Here is a 24,884-nt window from a genome sequence, read left to right as displayed (position 1 = left end):
GTTAGCTCGGCTAGATCGACCTCAGGGATTAGCCTCTGCGAGCAGACCTAACTCAGAGGGAGTGAGAAGGGGCCCAGTAGAGCCCAAAGGAAGGTCATCCCATTTATATCCTCTGAGCAACCCCCACAGGGCTCCCAATTTCATTATTGGCTAGGGTTCTGCCAGTAGAAGGCAGAATGCCCCAATTAATTTACAACATACATGCCACAAGGCCCTCCAAATACCAGCCAGACCCAACAGACACCCTGGTACCCTAAGGTGCAGGCACAGCAAGAATCGCCTAACGATATATAAAGGCAGTAACAACACTAGATGAGTCAATTCGTCCCACAGACAAACCAGTACCAAACAGAACACTCATACGCCTCATACTGACATCAGGATGCCCCAGGAACATGCATCTTTAAATGAGATGTGACAGACCCCTCATTATTAGCTAAAATCCAGGACCATCACATCAACCTCCTAGTAGACACAGGGGCTTCTCGAAGTATCCTTAGAGCCCAATATTTCCCCCTACCACGTTCCCGAAAGGCGATGATCACAATGGGGGTTGAAGGTTTGACAACACGCCTACCTCTGACCGCCCCAACCGGAATGGCCATGGGGCCACTCAGCACGACACAGAAATGTTTGATCAACCCATCCACCCCTAGGCACCTTCTGGGTATGGACTGCTTCAGCGCCCTTGCTCCGACCATTTATTGTAGACCACAAGGCTCACATATGCATGTACCTGAGAATCCTGTATCGGTGGTAGATCTCCCGACAATGGCAGAAATCTATCCACTAGCTACACACAGGGAAGTATTTGCAACTTCACAAACTACTTTGCCTGATTGGCTTCAGGATGTTCCAGAGCAGTTGTGGAAGCCCGGCTCGACTGATGCTGGGCTCATCATTTACTGCGCACTAGTGGTAATACCGTTGAAAGATAATATTAAATTCTCTAAAGTTAAACAATACCCCCTTACACTGCAAGCAATACAGGGGGTTGAACTCTTAATTAATGACCTGTTGACCCAAGGGATACTTGTCTATACCATTGCTCCCTGCATTATGCCCATATTCCCTGTTTGAAAATCGGGGGGCGGCGGGGGTTACAGTAGAAGTAAAATGGCATCTGGTGCAAGACTTAAGAAACATTTATGAAATTGTAGCCCCTATAGCCCCAGGTTTGCCCAACCCACACACTACACTTTCAGCAATCCCCTCTGACATGACTGTTTATAGAGTAGTTGATCTATGCTCAGCATTTTGCTTGGTGCCAATTGAATGTAAGTCTCAGTTCCTTTTTGCCTTCTCCTTCCAGAGGGGGTGGGGGAAAATACCAATATTGTCAGATGACCTCCCCCAGGGATTCCCACATTCCCCACCATCTTTTCCAGAATGATGCATGCCAATATGACATCTCTTTATTTTCCGGGAGACACAACGCTCATCCAGTACGTTGACACTTATAACTTTGCTCTCCTGATCAAGCAGCAGCACAAAAAGATGTTAATTATTTGCTGAAAAACATGGTAAAATCAAGCCATAAGGGGGACCCATCTAAGATGCAGTTGTGTCAATCGGAGGTGAAATACTTAGGACACATCTTAACATCTGGTCATTGGGCTTTGGATCCGTCCAAGTCAAATGCAATAATGACTATGCTCCCACGATAAACAAAAGCTCAATTGAGGTAATTGTGCTGTCGACAATGGATTGGAGATTACGCCATTCTGGTGAAGAACTTGCCAAGTACATGTAAGGTAGATGTCCCAAATGATATTGTATGGACGCTGGTGTTACGGGAAGATTTTGATGAAATGAACACTGCAATATATAACGCCCCAGCTTTCGGCCTACCATCATAAGATAAATTCTCTGTTCTTTATTGTGTTGAACACTCAGGAGTAGTGTCTGGGGTCCTTACACAAGACCATGGGGGCAAGTCACGCCCCATTGAATATGTTTCAATACCCCTGGATACAGTGGCTCAGGGGTTCCCAGCATGTTTAAGGGCAGTATCAGCAAACGTGTTATAAACAAAAATGTTTTAGGATTGCCCACTTACGGTTAGGGTCCCACACGCAGCGCATTCCTTGCTATTACAAACTAAGACACAGCATTGACAGTGACTGCTGCGCTGCAAGGACACACTATTCAATGACTGGAGTGTGTGGGCCCTCCTAATGTAGCCTCATTGTTGGCAAAGCCTATACAAAATGAAGAAGAGTTACATGATTGTGTTTCTGGGGTTTCTCAATGTAGTACTGTCATGCCTGGCATACGGGAGGTTCCCTTGAAGGAGGAGTGCTCTCTTTTTGTGGATGGATCATCCTTGTGCCTTCCCTCTTCGTTGTACTCTCCTCTGCGTGTGCTGTTGTTGAATTGTTACATGATAAACTGGTTGTTATGATGGCCCAAATGATCTTGGGCAGAAAAAGGTGTTTTAACCTCAGCAGGAGACACTCATCACCAATGGCCCCAATATTGCAGCTCTCCTTGAGGGAAGGATGTGGGGTCCATAGGAAATAAGCAGCTGACAATGCAGCATGGGGAGTAGCCCTGGGGTTATCCCACTGCCACGTAATGCTATGTGCGCCCTTGAGACCATGGCTGGAACGAAAGTGAACTTTGTGGCCCTCATTATAAGTTAGCCAGTCCAGAAATAAGGTGCATGTAACAACATTACCAGCACGTTTTCCAGGCCAAAAAACTACAGGTCTGCCAGTAGGGGCAGTGAACTACCGGCAGGCCTGACCAGATGGTAGTTTAAGCCCCTACTGGCAGATTTTTCACTGAAGCACCGTTACCATTACTTACGGTGCCAGTGCTTCGGTGTTCCCATTGCTGCGGACTTCTATTGGACTCCACGGGAATGCAAACTTACTGTTCCTCTACCGCCTGTAATATCCCACCGTTAGCGGGATATGGGTGGCAGAAACGGTAAGCCGAGGTTGCCGGCAGGCCGCCGATCGCACTTGTGGCCTACCAGAAACATCCCAATGAGGGCCTATATGTCGCACAGTTTGAGCATGTTGCAATCACTGGCCACAAAAGAGGAAAAGGCGAGGTGGAAAAAGAGAGGAGCAATGGAAGATAACAATGGGATTTGGAGACAGGAAGGGAAACCTATAGTGCCCCAGAAGGCAATTTTTCAGTTAGGCAGAAGTGCACATGGATTGGCACATGTGAACGAACATGCTATGGTATCACGGGTGTATTCGGCATGGCGGGCTCCAGATTCCCGAGAGGCTGCACATCAGATTGTTTGACAATGTTCCAAAGGCCACCAATAAAATCCAGGGGGGCTCAAAGGTCTATTTGTCCATCTGCAGCTGCCATTCTCCAGGTCTTGAAAATTGATGTTGCCATATGTCACCATCTGTTAATTCATGTACTTACCTCATTGTGGTGGTCAACTTATTCAGCGGCTGGGTCGAAGCGTATACCTGCAAAAGCCATGATGCTCTGACAGTAACTAAGCAGTTGTTGCAAGATTGTTTTTTGCTCAGATGGGTATCCCTGTATCAATGGATAGCGACAGTGGCCCCCTTTTTCATAATGCTTTAATGTTCCCAATGTGTAAAGCTTTATCAATTGAACACATCAATTGAGCACCTGTCCTTCCAGAAACACATAGCCAAGAAAACCAAAACAGCCTGGATCCAAATCCCCACCCTTTGTAAAATGAAACCCTTCCCCCCGCCGCAGGATTTCCAGACCGTAGTGCAGGCCCTTGTAGTCTCACACATTGATGGGGGAAAATGCTCTCCTGACAGGTCTCCCAGCTGCTCACTTGGCTCCCCCAAAAGCAATCCACCATGCTGCAGCACGTGTTTTACGGGTGTGCGGAAATTGGACTGAATCACTCACATCATACGCAAACTAGATTTGCTTCATCACCTGGCCAGGATACTATTCACCAGCGTACTTGGCAGCTAAGCCTCACATATCTGGTGGCACACATTTCTTGGACAGCAAGTCGACCAACTGGCTCAAATCACAACTAGTCTGCAAAGAGAGGACCCGCAAACAATCCTTCTCTTGTCACTCACCAACCCTCTGGAACTCAATCCCAGTATCGGCTCGAAATGCCCCCACAAGTCTCCGATTTCGCAAATCGAGCAGGATGTTTAATCCCAGAAGACCATATATGTACTGGGTTACCACATATGCAATGTAATGCAAAATATATTGTGACAAGGAAAAATGGCTGATGCATCATTTCACCTAAATGGGATTTGAAATACTAATTTGAAAATATGTTTTTAGTTGCCTTTCCTAACTCCAGACTAGAAGATTGCTGTGAATATTTCAGAGTGTAAGTAATATGTCAATGACCTACTTGTCTCGGGAGGACAGCTCAGCAGCAACGTGCTCGCCTTCAAAGCAAGATGACAATGATCAACACAGGTTCGATCCCCGGGTCCGCGCTTAGAAACCTCTGGGTATTAAGCACGTTATAAATAACCTATCATACATATCTTTTGTAGAATATTTGTATATGGACAGCATGTGTGAAGTTTTCTTGATTGTTCCTCTTATGCTTAACGGACACCCATGTGCAATAGAAGTTAGTAATCAGTCCCCCATTTTTGGCAAGGGAAGGGAACAATGCACGACAACGCAACACACATCCAGGGATGCTAGAGTGAACAGACTTATAGGATATTCACTGTCTATGATGGAGAGGATAAGTGAGTGCCTTTTTAGATTTGAAACAGAAAGCTGCAGTATTGTGTAATGGCTGAGCAATGGCCCTCTTCTGTGATGCGGCGGGTGCAGAGTGCAGGCTGGTGTGTATTTGGGAGTCACAGTGCTATCCTTAACTATAGGGTCCGGAGAGCTACACGGCACCACAGATGGGAAGTGAAGGAGAAACCTGTGACATACCTGCAGGGCTAACGAGTGATGTTCTTCTCTCGGAATCAGGCCTGCCCATAAAACAGGTTGCTTTCTCTTCTTGACCCCGCACAGGCTCCATCACTTCCTCGTCTTTAATGACGCCACAAATGATATCGTACTCTCCTTCGAGGCTTTCAGGAGGGACCTTGTGCTCTCCTTTAAAAAAACAAAGCAACTATATTCGAAATTGGCAAAAACCCTTCAAATATTGACACATGCACACTTTTTTTTAGGAAAACATTCTAAAGGGACATTCAGACCTCATAACAGATTTGGACAATATAGCATATTGTTTCGTTCTTTCCATCCAATCAGGGCTTACTCAGGGCTTACAGTAATGGCTTTAAATCACCCGATGAAGTTTGTAGTCGGTCCGTTTAGGAGGAGACACAAGGGTTCTGTTAAGCAACTCTGCCTGTCCCGCATTCATTACAGCTGCTTGGGAGCTACAGTTATGTCCTAGTTTACAAACCCCATGTACCCATCCCCCTTCATTCCAAGGTCCCATTCTTCTACAATCCAAGGTTTGTGGCATAAACAATGTGCACGTTCCCTTTAAAAACACAGTCCACAATTAACCGAATGAGTGAGGGTCCCTCATGGACCAGTTCACTGTGTGAACTCAGCAGCCACAAACACGGCATGGCAAGGAAAACAACAGGCGAATGGTGGATTGTAGGTAGGGGCTAATGGACAAAGACACACTTCTGCATCGATTCAAAATAGAATGTGAAAAGTTGGTCCAAGCTAGTTCAGTAATAATCCCTTTGCTTTGCTCTGACGGTGCTCATTTTGGGAATAATTTTCTACCACGCATGCTTTAGTGAATCCATTGAACTAGAATCATAGGAGCTGAGCTGTTGGAGAATGCATCCTTTCATTCGATGTGAGAATTAACTTCCACGCACAACACACTGCAAAAGAAGCAGAAAGAGGACTGCAACTAACTCCCAAACCACCACCATCAATAGGTGATGTATTCTGTTGCCTATATGCGGATAAGGATTGCGCTAATGTTGGAGTATATACTTATTTATTTGTACAGCACTCACTGCTAAACTTAATGGCCTATTGGTTGGGATGCCCAGTGAAAAGAGGCGCAGAGTCGGGCAAAGTAAGTACTAAGCTTTATTGTAGCGGACCCACCTCCTCACGGCTCTGCTAACCATCTCCTTTCAAAGTCCATATTCCAGCTTCACGAGCTGGAGAGCGGCCACCACGACAAGCACAAGTCATTACATATTTTCCTCCTTAAAACATAAAGTGTAACACACCATGTAAAACACAACAATGCAAAACGAACCTAATAACTCTAAGTAGTAAAAAGAAAGAAAGGAAATTAACTGAACACTTATACTTTGGTAGGCTTAACCTAGGTTAAGACAAAACCATTCAAAACTGTAATGTATAAAAGCGAAATTATTCACTGAACAAAGTCCTTCATCCAACTAGGTTTGCGTGAAAGTCTCTTGCATGCTGCAAAATCTAAATGTTCCTTCGGTGGTGATGAAAGTAGTTAGGTGTTGACAGTCCTCTGAGAATGGAATTTGATGATATGCTTGCGATAAGTCAATTACTGAAAATCTGTTCGCTTTACTCAACATGGCTAACTCCTCGCTGATAATAGGTAAAGGGTGACGATCCACTAAGATATTCTTATTAAGGTCCCTCAGGTCAACACAAAGTCTTATGTCCCCACTGGTCTTTGTAGCTATAACAACTGGCGACAACCATTCCGATACTGGCGACAACCATTCCGATCCTTCCACTCTCTCTATAATGCCCCTTTGAAGTAATGCTTCAATCTCCTCCTTCACTTTGCGTTTGAGATTCTGTGGAACGGGTCTCACTCTGTATTCTTGGAACAGCCCCCTTCTTTAGCTTGATTCTGTGTTCATAACTTTCTATTTTCCCTAGGTCCTCAGTGAACACATTCTGAAACTCCTTTTCTGAATCTCTCACTTCTGCGATAGTGACTGGGCTCTCAGCATTTGCTTGAATCCTTATCCCGAGCTTCGTCTGCTCGCTCCAGCCCAGCAATGAGGATCCCTCTCTAGTGACAAATATATCAGCTTCACAACTCCTCCCTTTAAATTTAATGGTGGTTGAAAACTTTCCTAGTAACTCTATTTTGACATTTCCATACGCATAAGGTTCTATCTCTAGATGCTTTAATTGTTCAATGTTCCCATTTACACAATTCTCAAATGTTTTCCTAGATGTAATTGTTCATGGGGAGCAACTGTCCACTTTCATGGTGACTACCCTGCCATTGACCATGAAGACATCAATTGGCCCCTTATCAGCATTGAAAACATCTCCTATTTCCAAAACATGCTTGACTTGTTGATACTCTCCAACATTTTCCTCTTGTTCTGGGCATCTGGCTTTGGTGTTGGCCTCTATGTTTTCCACTAAAGAGTTCTCCCTGCAGACCCTGGCAAAATGTCCTTTCTTCTTACACTTGAGACAATTTGCACTCCGTGCGGGACAGAATGGTTTAGACGAGACATGTCTGTTGCTGCCACACTTAAAACACTTTAAACTTCTTGCATTGTTGGGCTTCTTGCTATTTCTGGCAGCTGCCACCTCATTGATCTGTTTGTCTGTCATCATACTAGCCATATATTTGGATGTCTCCTCCATACCCCTAGCCACTTCCACCACTTGCTCAAGGGGAAGATCCTTTTACAGGAACTATTCTTGCACCCTACTATTGTTAGTGCAGCGCACCAACTGGTCACGAATAAGTGATTATGTCAAATGTCCAAATTCACACGAATGGCTGAGAGTGCGAAGCGCAGCAATAAAAGTTTCTACAGGTTCATGAAGTTCTTGGCTCCTTGAAAAGAACGTGTGTCTCTCGAAAGTAACATTCTTCCTTGGCTCAAAGTGTAATTGTCATTTCCTGACTGCAACAGAGAACTGGTCCTCTTCTCCTTGACCCATCTCCATGGGTTCTGCCAGACCGTCGAAGACGTGGCGTCCTTCAGTTCCCAAATTATGCAGCAACACAGCCTCCTTCCTAGCCGGAGAAAACTTATCCCCCCCAATCGCCACCAAGTAAGTGTCGAATAGCTTCTTCCATCTGTCTCATCTGATGAGCGGAGTGCCTGGTTCAGACAGGAAAGGTGGGGGAGGGGACATACTTGCAGCTGCCATGTTTGCTTTTAGGATGCAGGTGTGGCTTTCAAGTCTTTATTTGTTTATGGTAATCCGGGTAACGTGCGCACAAATACGCTGCTTGTTTTAACGGTGTATGCAGCGCAAGTAGATGACCCAAATGTGAAGGTGATTACAGCCTTAAGATATGCCAATGGTGGTCTGAGAAGGCACGCTGCCCCTTTAATCAGCTGTAGAGCTGACCCAATAAATGTGCTTTTCACTCTCATACAGATGGTATGGCACGTAGGAATTCAAACTCTCTGCTCCTTGCCACTAGACTTTGCAGCACTTGAGTTGCTCCAAACCTCCTGCTTCTTACTACCAGGCTTGTAGGACTTGATCTGCTTTAATGCGTGTACTGCCGCTCTATTATGTTTATCCTTTCCACTGTCTGCCACTCTATAACAGTTAATAGGGTAGCAGGCCTGCAATACTCGACAAGGACAATTGGGCGGGGCAAGGCAGGGGCACGTCGCTGTTCTACGTTGGCCGCATCACGCGGAGGGGAACAGTGAAGCGGCTTGAATGGGAACAGTAACTAACTGTTGCTAATCCGGATATGCGGCAAGTCCTCCATTGGCTGCTCCAACGCCCTGGGAAGGGGGCGGAGCGGCTTAAACAGAAACAGCCGTAACAGCTATTCCCAGTCTGCACCACCGGGCAGGCTTCGCTTCCGCTCGTCGCACACAGTAAGTACTAAGCTTTATTGTAGCGGCCCATCTCCTCATGGCTCTGCTAACCGTCTCCTTTCAACGCCTGCATTCCAGCTTCACGAGCCACGCAGAACGGGTCAAGTAGCTCATGAAGCTGGAGAGCGGCCACCACGAGAAGCACAAGTCATTACCCCCGGGTACATGATATTGGCACAATCCTAATGCAAATTAATGAAAGCATTTCAGGGAAGTGCTCTTATTAAATGGACAGAAAAGAAGAAGAGAGGTTGTATGAAGTGTTAAGTTTAATGTAAGGACCATGTGAAATGAAAGATGTAAGTCATGATCGAGAGGAACAGCATGCTGTGGTTTATTCAGCATGCAGACCTTTCACCTCCTTGTGCACATCTCAAGAAGGTTGGCTGGAGTGTTTCGAAGAGGTTGACTATGTGGCTGTCGTTCGGAGGAAGGAGTGGCTAGTGCACAATGGGGTGAGCTAAAACAGGCACCCGGTGAGAGGAACCTGGGTGATGGAGGCTCAGGTACAAGAGTGCAGAAGGGCTGGGGCAACCTACAGCCTGCTGCCGTCGTGTGGTCTTGCAAATACTTCATGCTTGGAGCTCGTGTGGAGGCATCAATCAATCTAGTGGCACTTGGATCACAGGGCGGGTGCATATATGTGGCGCCCTACTCTGAGGTGTGCTCACATGGGCTCCTGCAGCTGCTCACTAGACAGATGCCTCCAAAGAAAGAATCTTGCCTTTTGGAGGACGGTACAAACACTCAGCCAGAGTAAACTGCAGAGATAAAGACAGACACGTGGTTGCAGATTGCTATATCGGTAGGAAACCTCAATGAGAGTGAATCTTAATACACTTTCGGCAGCACACGCCTTTCAAGAGAGCATAAAACAGAGAAACATTCTATTAGATACAAATACAAAAGAATCAAACAACCGAAAACTGGCATCACAATGCATTTAAAACAAGCATTACTAGGGGATAGGTAATGGCTGCTCACCACCTTCGAGCTGTTACATAAATAATACAATCAGTGTTTCAATGTTGTGATACATCTGAGCTGTCCCTTTGACTCAGCAAGGCCCATAGTTTAAAGGCTAGGGGTTGATTCTCCCCTTTGATCGGGACAATGACCGTAATCCCTGTCCGGCCTTATCTTCCCTTCACATGGCCTCGCCCTAAGGGATGGTGACCCTATACCTACCACCTTCTATAATCATAGGAAGCTCCCACATCTCATTGAACTGCAGCAGCACATCTCAGACTGCTTTGCAGTGATCCTGCAGTCGGCAGAAGGAACAAAACTATATGGGTAATGGTTTTTTCAAAATACACCCGGGGCAAAATCACTGCTGTTGTCATGTTGCATAATCGTCCAACTTTCAAACGAGGAACTGAGCAAAACGTTGTAATTTGGGCTAGAGGGGCAAATCAGGATGAAACACTGCATATTTCCACAGTGCATGGGTCATCAGTCTGACATTAACAATGTTTCCAATTACTAGCTCACGGAGGTCCTCACTGCTCACAAAGTTGAAACGTTTTCTTTGTTGTGATCTAGACAAGGTCTTTAAATAGGGTTTTATTGGTTAGTTATAATATGCTTATACACAAGTATTCTGAGCCAGGTACCTGCTCACCATGCCACCCTCCTTCACTGCCTCCAGGCCACCATCTGCACTAGGGTTCTGTATCTGTACCCACACAGTCCCCCTCCCACATTTCTTCTGCACTTATCAGATATACCTTATCTGACTAACTTTCACCTGCCACTTGCTGGCTGCACTACCATGGTTTATCACCCTTATTTATTATTTATTTTATGTAATATATATTTCTGTTTTCTCTCCTCTGCACTTTCAATTCCCCCTACTTCCATGCACTTTGCCCCTTTTCCATGCACTTGCACTTTCTTAAATGAGTAAGATCGTTGTTTTGTTTTTTTAATGTTTTACCTTGTTCCCCTCCCTTTTTGCCTGGTCGTGCTCTGAAACACTCGTGTACGAGCGCGATATAAATAAAATATCATTTCATTTCATTTCATGTGTTTCGATGGCCATTGAATTGAACATGTCCTTCCAAGGAAGCTTCGGCCATAGGACCAGGTCTGAAATCAGTGAAATTCACTTAATTTGTTTTTCGGAAACACAAGTGGGTGATGCAGGTTAAGTGACAACATACGCCCAAGTATGAGTATTTCGATTATCTCCATTGACTGGAGACCATTTTTAAGGGCTTTTTAAGTGCGTTAAAGGGGTCTTTACCCTGTCTACCTGCCATGAAATGTTATATTTAAAGACAGGTATAGTTACTGTTCTGCAAGAGACGTCTGCCTTATCTGCAGATGTTATTTGTGGTTTCCAGCTTGATACTGTAGAGATTATCACACCAAAGTACAGACATTCTGAGAAATGTAGATGATTTATTGAAAAAAGAACTATTTTAGGTTTTGATGTGTGCATAGTTACGTTGTTTTTCCTGAAATAAAAATCCATTGCTAAAAGTTGATGTTTCAGAGCCACCCTGGTACATACGGGAGTGACTAGAGTTCAGTGATGGACAGATGGCTGTTGATTCCAATATCTGTAGCGAACATCAACGATTATGACAGAATCGAGTGCAGAGAAAAAGACAATTGCCTGTAGATTACAATATCTGTGGCCAACCTCCTAGGCGCTTTGAAACAGAATGTATTTGCTGTATAATCGCCTAACAAACAAACAAATAATTAAATACAAAATAGTTAAGTTCTTGTTCAGGTCATTGTGCAAATAACTTTTGCTTACCTCATTGATAAAAGAAAACTGGGTTGTGTTTGTGGCAGGAGTAAAAGAGGTGGTTAACCCAGTTACATGGGATTTTAACGCTGACATTACATCCAAATACATATATAACGAAACCTTAATAACTTAAAAAAAATAACGCTGTATCTTTCACATCGTTCCTAATATCTACATGCAGCCTGTTTATATTAGGCCTCATCACAAGTTGGGCGGAGTGGTAAAATGCGGCGTTAATGCTATTACCAACGCATTCACCGATCCACCCATTCACGAGTTGTTGGAAAATGGGAGTTTTACCCCCAGCTTTTTGCTCGAGGTAAAAATTACCATTTTCCGCTCGGTTTCGGTGCTATTAGCACTGCACTAATTGCGCTGGTGCTAATAGCGCCATGAAACCCCCATTAGGTCCAATGAGAATGGGGATTTAACTGCTCAGCATCTCGGGATCCGCCACAATTTGCACCAGACTGAGTTGCGTTAACGCTAATTGAGTTGGGCGTTACCCCAGTGCAATAAGCGCTGGGATACCACCCAACTCATGATGAGGCCCTAGAGTCTGTGGCTGCCAACTAGGGGACCTTTTAATAATTCGAATCCTGGTTTTGTGGTTTTGTGGTTTTGAAATTGTTGCAATCCAGCCACAATCCTTGCAGAGTAACAATCAACTAAAACAAGGAAGGACTCACCAGAAACACGGAAAGGACCCTCGGTATGGCAGGAGTACAGTTGTATCGAATTATAATAGCATCTGCCTCAGATACACATACTCTATTATTTAAAGAAGAGACCTTCCTAGTGATGCACCTCACTAGCCGTTGCAATTGCAGGCTAGAGAAATTAATCACTTGAAAGGGCGAGGAAATCCACAAGGCAGGAAAACACCAGGCTGTAACAAGAGAACAGTATTCAGTACCCAGCCTTCAGATATGCAGCTACACTATCTGAGAGACCTCCAGACTAACCTGAATGAATGAAGTGCTGGACCTTCTTTGGACCAGTTGGAGAAACACTTCCAGAATTCTCCTAGGAATGCAAGTGAAAATATTTAAGTAAAGGTCACCTACCTATCCTCTCTAGAGCCCTTGAAATCCCCTTAGGTGTTCTTACCGTAGAAGAGGTAGTTGGTCTTCCGTTGTGTTAGTCCAGAGAGTAGAGGATGACTCAAAAATGGTGCAAAATGGGAAGGAATGTTAGTAAAGGAAATAACCTGTATGGCACGAGGGAGGCACTAGAGCCAAGTTGGTGCACTGGATGAAAAGATCAGCAAAGCGTCCATAGTTCGGTGCACTTTACTCCATGGAATGAGATCTGGATGAGGTAGTGGATCCTCGTAGTCCCTGAATGGGGAAGGAGGGCCTGGAGGGCCTGATATTTCCCCTTTCATGGGACCTGCACCATCCCCATTCCCATTTGAGCCCCCAGAGGGCTCAATGGGAATGGGGAGCATGCTAACAACGGTCACGTCATTAACGGGCCCGTGGGACCCGCTAAGGACGTTTGGTAAAACCAGGCATCCAGAGCGGGTCCAGCGCGTGGACCTCGTAATAGGGCGGTAAGGGGTTAACGGCTCCAGCACCTTTCCCGGTGCCGTTAAACCCTTACCGCCGACCTCGTAATGAGGCCCGTAATATTCATATATAGCCTGCATATAGTCTCTGTAGAAGCAATGTGGATAGTTCAAGATCACCTCGGGGAGAGAGCAAGGCTAACGTGCACAATAGAAAATGAACAGTAGGCCAACTAACGCCCTGCGCTGCTGCACTGTCAGTAGCAGGGAACAGTGAGCCTGGGTAGAGGTAGCGAGACTGAAATGCTGGCAAAGGTATGGAACACTCACTGAAAGGGAATAGCGGGATGCCGGAGAAGCCCAAACTAGTGAGTGAGGCTAAGAAAACGCTCTACTCGAAGTTGCGAGTGCGGGAGCGGACCGCGTAACAAGTAGCAAGGAAGCCATGGGCAGAGCCCGATGCAGTCCGTAAGTAATCCGAATCAAGGGATAAGTTCACGAAGTGCTGGAAACAGGAATGTGAACGGAGCTTCAGGATAGCGGGTAAACAATCAGAAGCACCTGTTTGCTCCACGGGCTTAGTTTAAATAGAATGCAGCAGTTCGGTGGCAGAGCCAGCATGCAGAAAGAAATCTGATGTTACGTGACGTCAGGAAGGCGAGAACCTCGCATTAGCCAATCGATGTCCCTGAACCATACAGCATTGCCACGGCAACCATGCCGACAACCTCCATTGAGTGAAGAATGGCCTAGCAGCTGTTCTGAATGTGCTTTCCGTGCAATCGTTATGGTAACCGGAATAACGCCATACACCAGCGAAGACACGGTCAGCAGGCATGACATAAATGTCTTTTAAATGTCTTTTCACTAACCCATATTACTTTCTACCTATTTCCCTTGTAAATACCCTTTTACGGGGGGGGACACTCCTCAATTCCCAGTGACCTCCTATACCTGTGAACCCTCTTTTTTACTGAAGTCTAATTGGACTTTTTTCCCACTTAAACTCAAACCTGCAATACCATATTATTGCCTACATTTCGTTATTTTTTTCATCCTGTCGTTTTTTGACCCTCTTTATTTTTGTAATTCGTTATTTTTACCCCTTGATTTATTGTCTCTTTATTTTTTCCTGCAATGTAATCACTGGTTACCGTTAATCCAGTTGGTAGGTTATGCCATATAAACTAGGGTGTCAACCCCCAGGTAGATGTCCCCAAAACAACCACCCATTCTCCCCACAGCCCATCACTCTGGGAATATTGGGAAATCTGGCAATGATAACTAGTACAACGCAAAGAATTCTGGGTATTCAGATAGAACTTGGAGAAACATGGCTAATCTGCCCGAGGGAGCTACAGTGTAATTCAGGATCCTTGCCATAGGGCACAACAAACGTTGCAATCTTTCTAATATTACTAGCAGCCCTTCAAGCTCATATCAGCTTTCATGCCATCTCCATCTGACATGGTATTTTTCCCATGTTGCCCTCCTGGGGCAGTAGAGAAGTCACAGATTCATTCATCCTGTTTGTTCATTTTAGACCATGTATGTATTTTAGACCAGGCTCTAGAGGCCTAGTTAGATTGTTGTGCCCTGAATGGGGTAAGCATACTATGCCTTGTATTTTAATGGATATATTATAAGGACACGTCCAGCCATGTTTGCTAGTGTAGTATCATTGTGATCTATGTCTGATGTCAGTTTAGAGTGTGGTGCTCAATAAAGCCTTAACAGCTTAAATGAGCAAAAGAGGTTCCAATGGGAGCAATTGTAGTACGAAGCAGCATCTATTTAGTGCAAAGCAGCATCTATACAGATTGACAAGGCTTTCTAATGCTATTGCTCAAACACTGAGGGATGTGTTTTTGAGTTAGCATTCATCTAACCATATAGCTCATTGAGGGTAGTGAGGAGCTAAGCATTTCAGCCAGCCTGCAACATTTATATACATGTGGTTCAGTTGTGAAAAGGGTGTTTATTTCAGACAATCCCATTTTGGTATAGAGAATTGCTTTATTCTGAGTGCCAGCAGAGTTGGCCTCATTTTAATGTTTATCAGCTAGCATTGCATTTCAAGGAATCTTGTCAACAAAAATACGCTGGCCAGCAGAGTTGGCCCCATTTTAATGTTTAGCAGCTAGCATTGCATTTCAAGGAATCTTGCAACAAAAATACGTTGGCCAGCAGAGTTGGCCCCATTTTAATGTTTAGCAGCTAGCATTGCATTGCAAGGAATCTTGTCAACAAGAAGACCTTGGTAGACAGACAGCCTGCTAACCAATAAGGAGCCATGTTCCAGAGGATTGTTGATGCATGCGTTCGAAGAATATTGTTATTGATTCTGGAGGAAAATGATATGTCAACAAGTCTCATGTTGCTTTTGTTATATATTCCTGAGGAATATAGGCTGAAGGGTTGAGGGACCCTGGAGTTAGTGGTGTAAGAGGCCAGATTGAAAATGACCTAACGGGTATTATATAAGAAGGGGATTTCCAGTGGAGACCCTATAAAACCCTGTTCTGCCCCTAGATCTGGGCAGATGCTGTACGCAGAGAGTCACATGCTAATATGCTTTTATTTTGAATGCCATTGTTTTGCTCTCATATATACATCTCTGCTGACGTTGACTTGCAATTCAGTACTACGTGATTTTATTTGACCCTATGCATTGTGCCTTGTTTTTTTCATGTTCATTATGGTGTTTGGAGGTGGTATAGAACGAGTGTCTAACCTGCTAGAAGCATGTAAAGAAGATATAACGCGAATCTCGTTACAAACTGTTGAGATGGTAGAACTAAGAGTACTAGGCAGTACATGCTAGTTTCTATAAAAGCGTTGTTATAGGAGAGCCAAGTATTTGTGATTTATGAGAAGTATTTTGTGCCACATTTCATGTGATGACTTGTGTTATACCAATTCAGTGGATTTGGTTTTTGGTTTAGTGAGAATGTGTGTGATTCTAAGCTGGGAGATTCTAGCATGAAGCAAAATAAATGAAGTGGTTTATTTTTATACAAACCGAGGTGTGGAACAGGTGTGGTACACGTCATCGACTTACTGAAAATGTGCTTATCAAAGCGTGGTGTTGCTCGTCTTCTATTCTATTTCTGCCTTTCTGCTTCTCTGTGCATTGGGACATGTGAAACCACTGACTGGAAAAAGCATAATCCAAGAGTATATAATATGCAGGTTTTGGGGTTGTTCATATTGATCAAATGCTAAAGAGAAAGGTCTGATGACCACCACTCATTTACATTTATTGTGAAAGCTAAATCATCTCTGGACACAGATACAGAGAGAGGGGACCCTTTTCTCTCCTGGTTCAGACTATGAAATATGCTTCTACTGGATCGTGACAGTGAGTATCCTAGTCTCCTTTGGGGCACCAGGGAATATCGGTTGATATCCGGTAATGTCCCTGCAAAACAGGATACCTCAGCCTCCCTTAGGAGGTTGAAAACGAATTTGAAAAACATCTTCCCACCAAGCTATCACAAATGGCAGGTTGGTGAATTTTACACACAACTTTTTGTAGGAATTTTACCCAATTCCAACACTTAGACCAGTCTGCTCAAAGACATTTGTGGTTCTGTAATCCAATTGATAATCTTTCCCAAAATATCTGGATAGCTACAGCATTCTAAATCGAGATAACAAAGCTCTCTATTTCATCCTCATCAGGAGCACCCCCGGAACTTAGTTGTAGACAGTTTACGGCTCACTGTTGGGTTAACATTAGTGAGTCAGGAAGCACCCTAAACATGCCTGCTTGGTTTCAAAATGAACACAAACCTGTAAATATCAATTGGCTCTATTATGGAATATCAAATCTTTAAGTCCTCCTGTCTTTCTCTCCATAGTCCAACCCAATGTGACCTCTAGATTGGATGTTGTGTTGATACACACTGGCCCCTCTACAATTCATCCTTCATTCAAAGATATCTGGGCACATAAGCCTTATCCCATCACTCACATCCGGCTTGCTGTTCACTGGCTCCCACTACTCATGCCAGTCGTTTCTGGAGACTGTCAGACACCTCCTTCACTCTGCCCATTCCAAGCTTGCATTTATCACGTTAAAGTCCTCACCTTCTTCGAACTGTTGCATCTCACGGCCAAACATCAGATCGCTGGTGGTCTCGAAACACTCAAGCAAGTTGAGCAGATTGAATATTCCCAAATTCATTGTGACCTCTCTGTGTAACAGGGGGTCCTCTGCAGCCGATCCTACTTTTTGGGACCTATTCCCTTCCTACATCCATTGCGCCCAGCCTCCTTTGTTTTGGAAAATGATTAAAAACATACTTTTATGCACTTGTGTTTCCTCATATGTGCAAATTCCTTCGACAGCTATCAAAATGAATTAGCCTTAGTAAGGGCTACGCCTGCTTTTTATTTGATTTGTTGTACATTTTTTCCCCATGCCTCACCCTTCTCTATGTTATTTTATGGTGCCACTGGTTGCTGTCCTTTTTGGAAAGGTGAAGTTTGTCATTTGGATAGTGCTCTGTCACTGTTACCACAGTGGGGTTGTGGTATGCTTTCGAAATAACACAATAATAATATGAGTAGATACCAAATTGGACATGTGCAATCCTGGATGAAAAGATTGGCTTACTTTCTTTCTTGAGGGCCAGAGGGAGGAGCCTGCCAGAATGATTTGAGAATGTAAGATTTTGTAAAATTGAAAATCAGAAATATGGCCCTGGCAGAGGTAATTACTGAATGGGGCACTGCTATGGAAGTATCAAGCGTCCTGAAAACAGACCCCTTTCTTGCTAGTCTGTAATTCCATGAGTGTTGGAATAACTTCAAAGTAACTCATTAAGATCATCCTTCTGATCGCGTCATGCACCTGTCATTTTCAGGTGGTTAGAAACTGCGATATCCTTCAAAAGCCTTTGTACCGATTACGGTGAGGACGGTCGATCAACACTTCTCTGACAACGCATCTGGAGAAATAATTCAGCAGAACAAATAATGCACCAATAGCGGTGCCAAATTGCCTTTCTAATTTATTTGAAGAGGTTTGACCTTCACTCATAAGGGCCTTGTGTACTGTAAAAAGATCCATACATTGTATTGTATTGTACTTGTCATTTGTATAGCACCAATTTTACCATTATTGTAGTCTCAATGCCCTGAGATATGGTCCACTGGGATTCCATGCTTTATTCTGCATTCTTTTCAATGCATGTATTTCCGAAGCTCCCAGGTACTGTGTTACAGTTGTGCAGCCTAGACAAGATCATAGATGGAAAGCGTCAATGAATCAGTGATAAGATTTGACGATTGCCCGACTCAATTTATGATTCTTTTTTTTTTTCCAACAACATTTTATTGATTTTTACAAGATGGAATATTACATGCAACAATGCAATACAGGTCAATATAAGCATTAATTAGAGCCTTTTTAGTCTATTTCGAGTCGAAGAGTGGAGGAGCAAGTGGGTGGTTCCTGAATGCGGCTGTTGGGCGGGCAAGATCTGGGTGAATGTTCCCCTATGTTCTGGAGTGTTCGGGGTCCAGTCAGGGATTAGTAGAGGGGGCTGCATTGGAGCCATCTGGTGAGCAGCGGCCTCCTGGTGAGGGTTGGGTATTTGGCCGCGTAGTCAAGGAATGGGTCCCATATATTTAGGGTTATATTTAAGGAGTCCGAGCGGATTGCGGTGATTTTTTCTGATACTGCAATCTCCCAGCATTTGGCCCACCACAGGGCAGTCGAGGGGCCATTTTTGTCTTTCCATAATCGAGCCATTGCAATCTTCGCGGCTAGCAGTAGATGGTTGCAGAGGCGGGAGATGTGGCCTGAAATTGGGAACGCTCCATCGTCGGTTTCGCCCAGAAGGACGATTCCTGGGTCCCATGGGATTGAGAGGCCAGTTATTTCCTTAATGTGCTTCAGCACTTCTTTCCAATATATTTCTGCCTTTGGGCATGTCCATACTAGGTGGTAGAGGGATCTGGGGGTTTGACAGCCTCGCCAGCATGAGGCGGGAAAATCCGGGTTGGCTTTATTGATTTGTGTGGGGGTGATATAGTATCTGAAGCACAGTTTATAGCCTCCTTCTTTATTCGTGACGCATTGAGAGCTTTTATGTAGTCTAGTCCAAATTTGCTCCCAGCTTTCTACTGCTATTTCCCGGCCAATATCCTTTTCCCATTCCGTCATATATCTTTCTTTCTTTGCTGGATCCGATCTGTTGAGGAGCCGATATATGGTGGATATTCTACCTTTGTTGGTCGGGGATGTTAGCGTGAGTTCCAGGGCTGTTGCTTCTCTCGAGCATTTGTCCCGAGTCCTTCTGTGGGACATCCAATGCCTAATTTGCGAGTATCGGAATCTTTCCCGTTCACCCACTCCGAATTTTGTTTTACATCTCTCGAAGATGAAGTCGCCAGTTTTTGCCAGGCCCCCTGCTATCCATGCGTGGAAGTCTCGAGGCGGGTTTCCAGGGGTGAAGTCTGGGTTGTTCCAGATGGGAGACATGGGTCCCAGGTAGCTGTGAAGTCCCCATTTCCGCGCTGCAGTTTTCCAACATTGGGTTGTGGTAGTCGTGGCCGATAATGGCCCTGAGTTGGGTTGTGGTTTTGGTGTTGGCAGGTGTGGGAGATCATGTAGTGGGACCGGGCACCAGGATTCTTCGATTTGACGCCATAACGGTGAGTCTACTTCTTGCACCCAGGCGAAAGCGTGGGATAGTTGAGCTGCTAGCGAGTATCTGGCAAGGTCAGGGACACCCATTCCACCTAGGGGTTTGCTTTTCATCATGATGCGTTTATTGATCCTGGGCCTCTTCCCTCCCCAGACAAATTCCATTAATTTCTTCTGTAGTGCTCGTATGGCGGGGGGTGGGATTTGCAGTGGTAGGGATGCACATTGAACTATAGCCATCTGGGTATCAAGTTCATTTTCACGGCTTGGATTCGACCGAACCATGAGATTTCTTGTTGTTTCCATCTTTTGAGATCGTTTTGCAGCGCACTGAGTAATTGTGGGATGTTTTTTGAGTATAGGCGCGTTGGATTTCCGGTGATCTGTACTCCGAGGTATTCTATGGCATCTTTGGCCCAGGGAATTGGTGAGAGTGGAGCGAGCGCGCGCCTTCCTCTAGGTGAGATAGATTGATGGGTAGTGCTGAGGATTTTGTTAGGTTGACTTTAAATCCTGACATGGTGCCAAATGTCTTGATCTCTTTCCATAGGGTCCCTAGGGAGGCTCGGAGGTCCGTCATCGTTAACAACACGTCGTCAGCAAATAGTGCAATTTTATACTCGCGGTTTCCCACCTGGATACCTTTTATGATTTCGCTGCGTCTGATTCTGGCGGCGAAGGGCTCCATGGATAGGGCAAAGACCAGGGGTGAGAGCGGGCAGCCCTGTCTAGTGCCTCTCGTGATACGGATGTGGTCGGATCCCGTGCCATTGACTCGGAGTTGTGTAGTGGGGATTTGATAGTTGGCCATGACCCATGCTGTGAAGTTTGGGCCGAAGCCAAAGCGTTGGAGGACTTCGTGAATGTATCCCCAGTCCACTTGATCGAAGGCTTTGTGGGCATCTAGTGAAATTACAGCCATTTTTGTTTTGGATTTGTGAGCGCATTCAATCAGATTTAGTACTCGCCGTATGTTGTCATGGGTCCCTCTGCCAGGGATAAATCCTGTTTGGTCACGGTCGATTAGGCTTGGGAGAGTCGGGCCCAGTCTTCTGGCTAGCACTTTGGCAAAGATCTTCCCGTCATTGTTCAGGAGCGATATGGGCCGATAGGAATCTGGCAGTTCGGGGTCTTTTCCGGGTTTGTGCAGGAGGATCGTGATTGATTCAGCCATGGATTTAGTGACGGTTTTCGTGGATAGGAAGGAATTGAATAAGGCAGATAGTTGTGGGGCCAGGACTTTGGCGAATCTTTTATAAAAGGTTGCGGTTAGGCCTTCTGGGCCTGGTGCAGAGGGTTTGAGAGCTTTGATGGCTTTGCTAATTTCTTCTTCTCCGATGGGAGCCTCCCGATGCTGCAGCCAGGTGGTCGGTATTGCGGGGCGGTAGTGTGTTTAAGTATTCTGGTAGGTCTTTTAGATTTAACGGATCGCTGGACATTATAGAAGTATGGTATCTCAGTAATTTGCTTATTTTCTCCGATTGGGAGAAGAGCAGTTTTCCATTTCCCCCTCGTAATTTGAGTATGTTGTTCCGACTACGGAGCGCTCTTAGCTTCTGTACTAATATCCTATTTGCTTTGTTTCCTTTGGCGTAGTAAAATTGCTTTGTGTACGCTAAGGATTTGGCTGTCCGGTCGGCGCAGTGCATTTCCAAGGCTGTTTTCGCCTTCCTTAAGGCTCGCTCGGTTTTCCTTGAGTATTGCATTTTTAGCTGTGACTCGTGGAGGGCTACTTCCTTTTCTAGTTTGGAGGAGGCTATGTTTGATATTCTTCGTTGCTCTGCTCCGGCCCCTATTAATACGCCCCTAACCACCGCCTTCATTTCGTCCCAGATTATGCTGATGGGAGATGTTTGTGTGGTGTTCTCTTCAAAGTATTTTATCAACGAGTCCTCCACTTCGGCCCTTATACTCATGTCTAGAAGGAGTGAATCATTCAGTTTTCAGTACCTTTGGGGGGGGGGATTTCTGGCCTGAGATGGCTATATTTACAGATATCGGGGAGTGGTCGGAGATCATGCGTGTGTGGATATACGTGTTGATGACACAAGGGACGAAGGTGCCGGGGATTAAAATTAGGTCAATTCTTGAGTATCCCTTATGAACGTTGGAGAAATGTGTATAATCTCTTGTGGTGTCGTTTTGTATTCTCCATGCATCTACTGTCTCTGTTTCTCTGAACAACTTGAGTAAGGCAAGGGCCTGTGTGTAATCATTTCAATTTATGATTCTTAAAACAGCTTATCCAGTAACCTTTACGAACCCTCCTCCGTTATATAAACAATACAACATGGAACGGGCAAGTCTCATTCTAGGGTTGTGAATGTCTTTACACCAAGCAATTTTGAAATGTAGGGGCTACTTAAACCCATTTAGGCCCCTGACTACTGCCGCCCGATTAGACATAGGCAAGTCACTGAAACTGCAGGGTAGCCTTGTCACTGAAAGCAGTTGCTGCATGCTCTGTATTTCAGTCAACGAATCCTCTGGCCAGCTCGTAATTCTCTACTATTCCGCAGGTTACCAAATTTAAGAGATGACACTGCTGTCAGTTATATTGCTGAAGCAGAATAGCACACATTCTTCCTTCAGGTGAGGACACAGGCCTCCTCTTTGTTTTCTCCAAAATATGTGTTTATTATTTATCATACACTCAACCAGTATTATCAAAACATCCAAAAAGGCATAGACATTTATTTTTTATTAATGTATTGGACATTTGTGTGGTGCCTATACACAAGTGTTTCCAGGCGCCACAAGACAAAGAGGGTGAGGGATAGAGGAAAAACAATAACAGGAAGGAACGGTTCGACTAGGCCTTGTGACATTTGGATTGTAAAAGTCCAGTGACAATAAGTGCAGTTGAGAGGGGGCAGGTCAGGGAGGAAGGGATGGGAAGAGGCAAGGGGGCAGGGAAAAGTGCAGGAAGGCAGAGGACCCAGGGCTTTGCAAGTGCTGAGGGGGGCCCAGGAGGGCAAGTGCCAGGTGGAGCGAGGGTATAGGGTAAGATAATGCGGAGGAGGAGTGGACCAGAATCAAGCTGTTCAGGGAAGGGCACCTGTGGACAAGTGCTGATAAAGGGTAGTGGGGTAGACTGGATGAGGAGGGCCTGGCCATAGTCAGGTACATAAGGACGCAGGCGCCAGTCGCAGCACCAGGGGGACAGTTTAGCAAGGGAGGGGGAGAGGGAAGGAGGAGGTGAAAAGGAAGATCTTGAGAAGTTTCCAGAACTTAAGAGATCCGGCTCAAGTCTGAGTGGGGCAGGAAGGCTGTTCCAGAGGGAGGCTCCTGCTGAAGAAAGAGATATAACCCCCACTCTCTGCTTAGAGAAGCATCAGCTCTTTAGAGAGTTGGAGCTAGAGGACCAAAGGACTATTAACAGGGAGCTATTTAGGGAGTGACAGTTGGATGTAGCAGGGTCCCAGGCCCCAGAAAGCCTTGTGGATGATGTAGAGGGTCTTAAATTTGAACCTTGCAGCCACCGGGAACCAGTGGAGAGATTTAAGGGCTGAAGAGATGCGGTCCCGGGGGTTAAGGCTGGTAGAAATCATACTAACTCTCTAGGTCCACCCCAATCCTGCCCTCCTCACTCCACCCGGGGAGCGCAGCTACTAATCCTTCATCTTCCCATATCAACAGCTTCAATCGTACTCTACACAAAGACATACTTGAGGAGAATCAGAGGAATCATACACTATCATGTTGTTCATAGCTCTTTGCATTCACACTTTTAGGGCCCTCAAACAAATCGTTTGCCAACATCTAAATATTTCTGCATAAAAGGAAACCATTCAGTTTCAATATTACCAGTGAATTATGAAGCCTGCCTGTCATTTTTTCCATTTAAAAAATGTCCCACGCTCTAAGGTGCAATTTCTTTCTCTATGGGCGGGTTCTATCAATTCAAAATGTTGCCACACATGCCCTTACAACCAGTAATAAAAAGTGAGTCATGCGTGCTGGCCTCATAATTGTTCTCCATATACGGAAGTCCAACACTTCCCTCTTCCTTTGGTCTTGTAGGCAACCTTTGGTCTGTTCCTTCTCCAAAGTAACCTCAGGATCCTTGCCTTCAGATGTCCGAGCGCAGGTCCCAGAACCTTTATTGGCATCTTTTGGAATAAAAAAAGAGCATTTTAATGCCTTCTTATCCACGAAGAGTTTAGAACAATAATGTAAGTCCACATACAGCTTCTTCCATTGTAGTTGATAATTTGACCTGTATAGCTTATCTAAATTGTTTGTAATGTAGACCCTCCAGGGACTTAATTCCAGATTTCTAAACCACCTCTTCATTCAGTGAGAGCAGGACTGGGTCACCCACCTTATCCCTCCCTGCCTCCATCTGGGCCTGCCTACTTTGTATGAAGCCCACCTGACCTGTATGTATCAATCTGGGTAATATTTTCACAAATCTTGAAGCTAAGACGCTAGGAAAAATCAGTGCATCTACATTCAGAAGGGAGATCAAATGGTAAGACACACAATTGTTTGGATTTTTCCTTCCTTATAAATACCTGTTATGATGGTGTGCTGGAATGAAGGAGGCCTAGCCCCCTCCTCTTGGAAGTTGTTGAATAATTTAGCTAAATGTGGGGCAAACAGATCTGCTGTTTATAATCAAAAATAGTAAACCCATCAAATCCTGGGGCCTTCCCTGCAGGCATCCTGCTAATTGAAGATAGACCCTCTTCAGCTGCTATTGGGAAGTCTAAGAAGTTGCATCTGCAGTCAGTTTAGGGAGATTTAGCCCCCTAATATATGCTTGTATCCAACTTGCATTTTCCTCTTTGCCTCCGTATAGAGCTTTAGGTAAAATTGAGCAAAACATTCTGTTATCTTCCCATGGTGGATGATCATTCTCCCCTCTGCGTCCCCACGTCCCCATCTCTGTCCACCCTCCTCTATAGCCTCTGTGACCTAAATCGTTGTGACAGTAGATGGCCTGCCTTATCACCTTTTTCACAGAATATCTGCTTTAAGAACCACAATTTCTTAAAGATCTTCTCTAGAGAGAACACTCTCAATTCCGCTTCTTATGTTTTTTGGTGGGTAGAGGTTCCTCTTAAAGCACTTTCTTGAGTTGGACAGCTATCTCTAGGTTCCATAACTCCCCCTTCAATCTTGTTTCCAGAAGGCACTTCTCTTGTTTCATCCTAGCCCCCTCCTTAATCAAGAGACCCGTAATTGTGGCCTCTGTGG

General features: G+C 45.0%; 1 protein-coding gene across 4 annotated transcripts in view; it reads right to left on the bottom strand.

Annotated features, from left to right (window-relative positions):
* Positions 1-24,884, bottom strand: part of LOC138582130 (oocyte zinc finger protein XlCOF6-like) — a 371,424-nt gene that overhangs the window by 94,821 nt on the left and 251,719 nt on the right. For 3 of the 4 annotated variants that reach the window (XM_069653138.1, XM_069653139.1, XM_069653135.1), the window contains exon 4: positions 4,885-5,052. The exons of the other annotated variant lie outside the window; for it this stretch is intronic. In XM_069653138.1, the coding sequence (XP_069509239.1) occupies positions 4,885-5,052 (168 nt within the window). The remainder of the gene's footprint in view (positions 1-4,884; positions 5,053-24,884) is intronic. 4 annotated transcript variants of the gene reach the window in all.

The sequence above is a fragment of the Ambystoma mexicanum genome, chromosome 3q (assembly GCF_040938575.1).
Source record: "Ambystoma mexicanum isolate Mex_15411 chromosome 3q, UKY_AmexF1_1, whole genome shotgun sequence".
Taxonomy (NCBI): Eukaryota; Metazoa; Chordata; class Amphibia; order Caudata; family Ambystomatidae; genus Ambystoma; species Ambystoma mexicanum.
The sequence above is the reverse complement of the archived record's forward strand: the minus strand, read 5'-3'. Positions and strand labels throughout refer to the sequence as shown.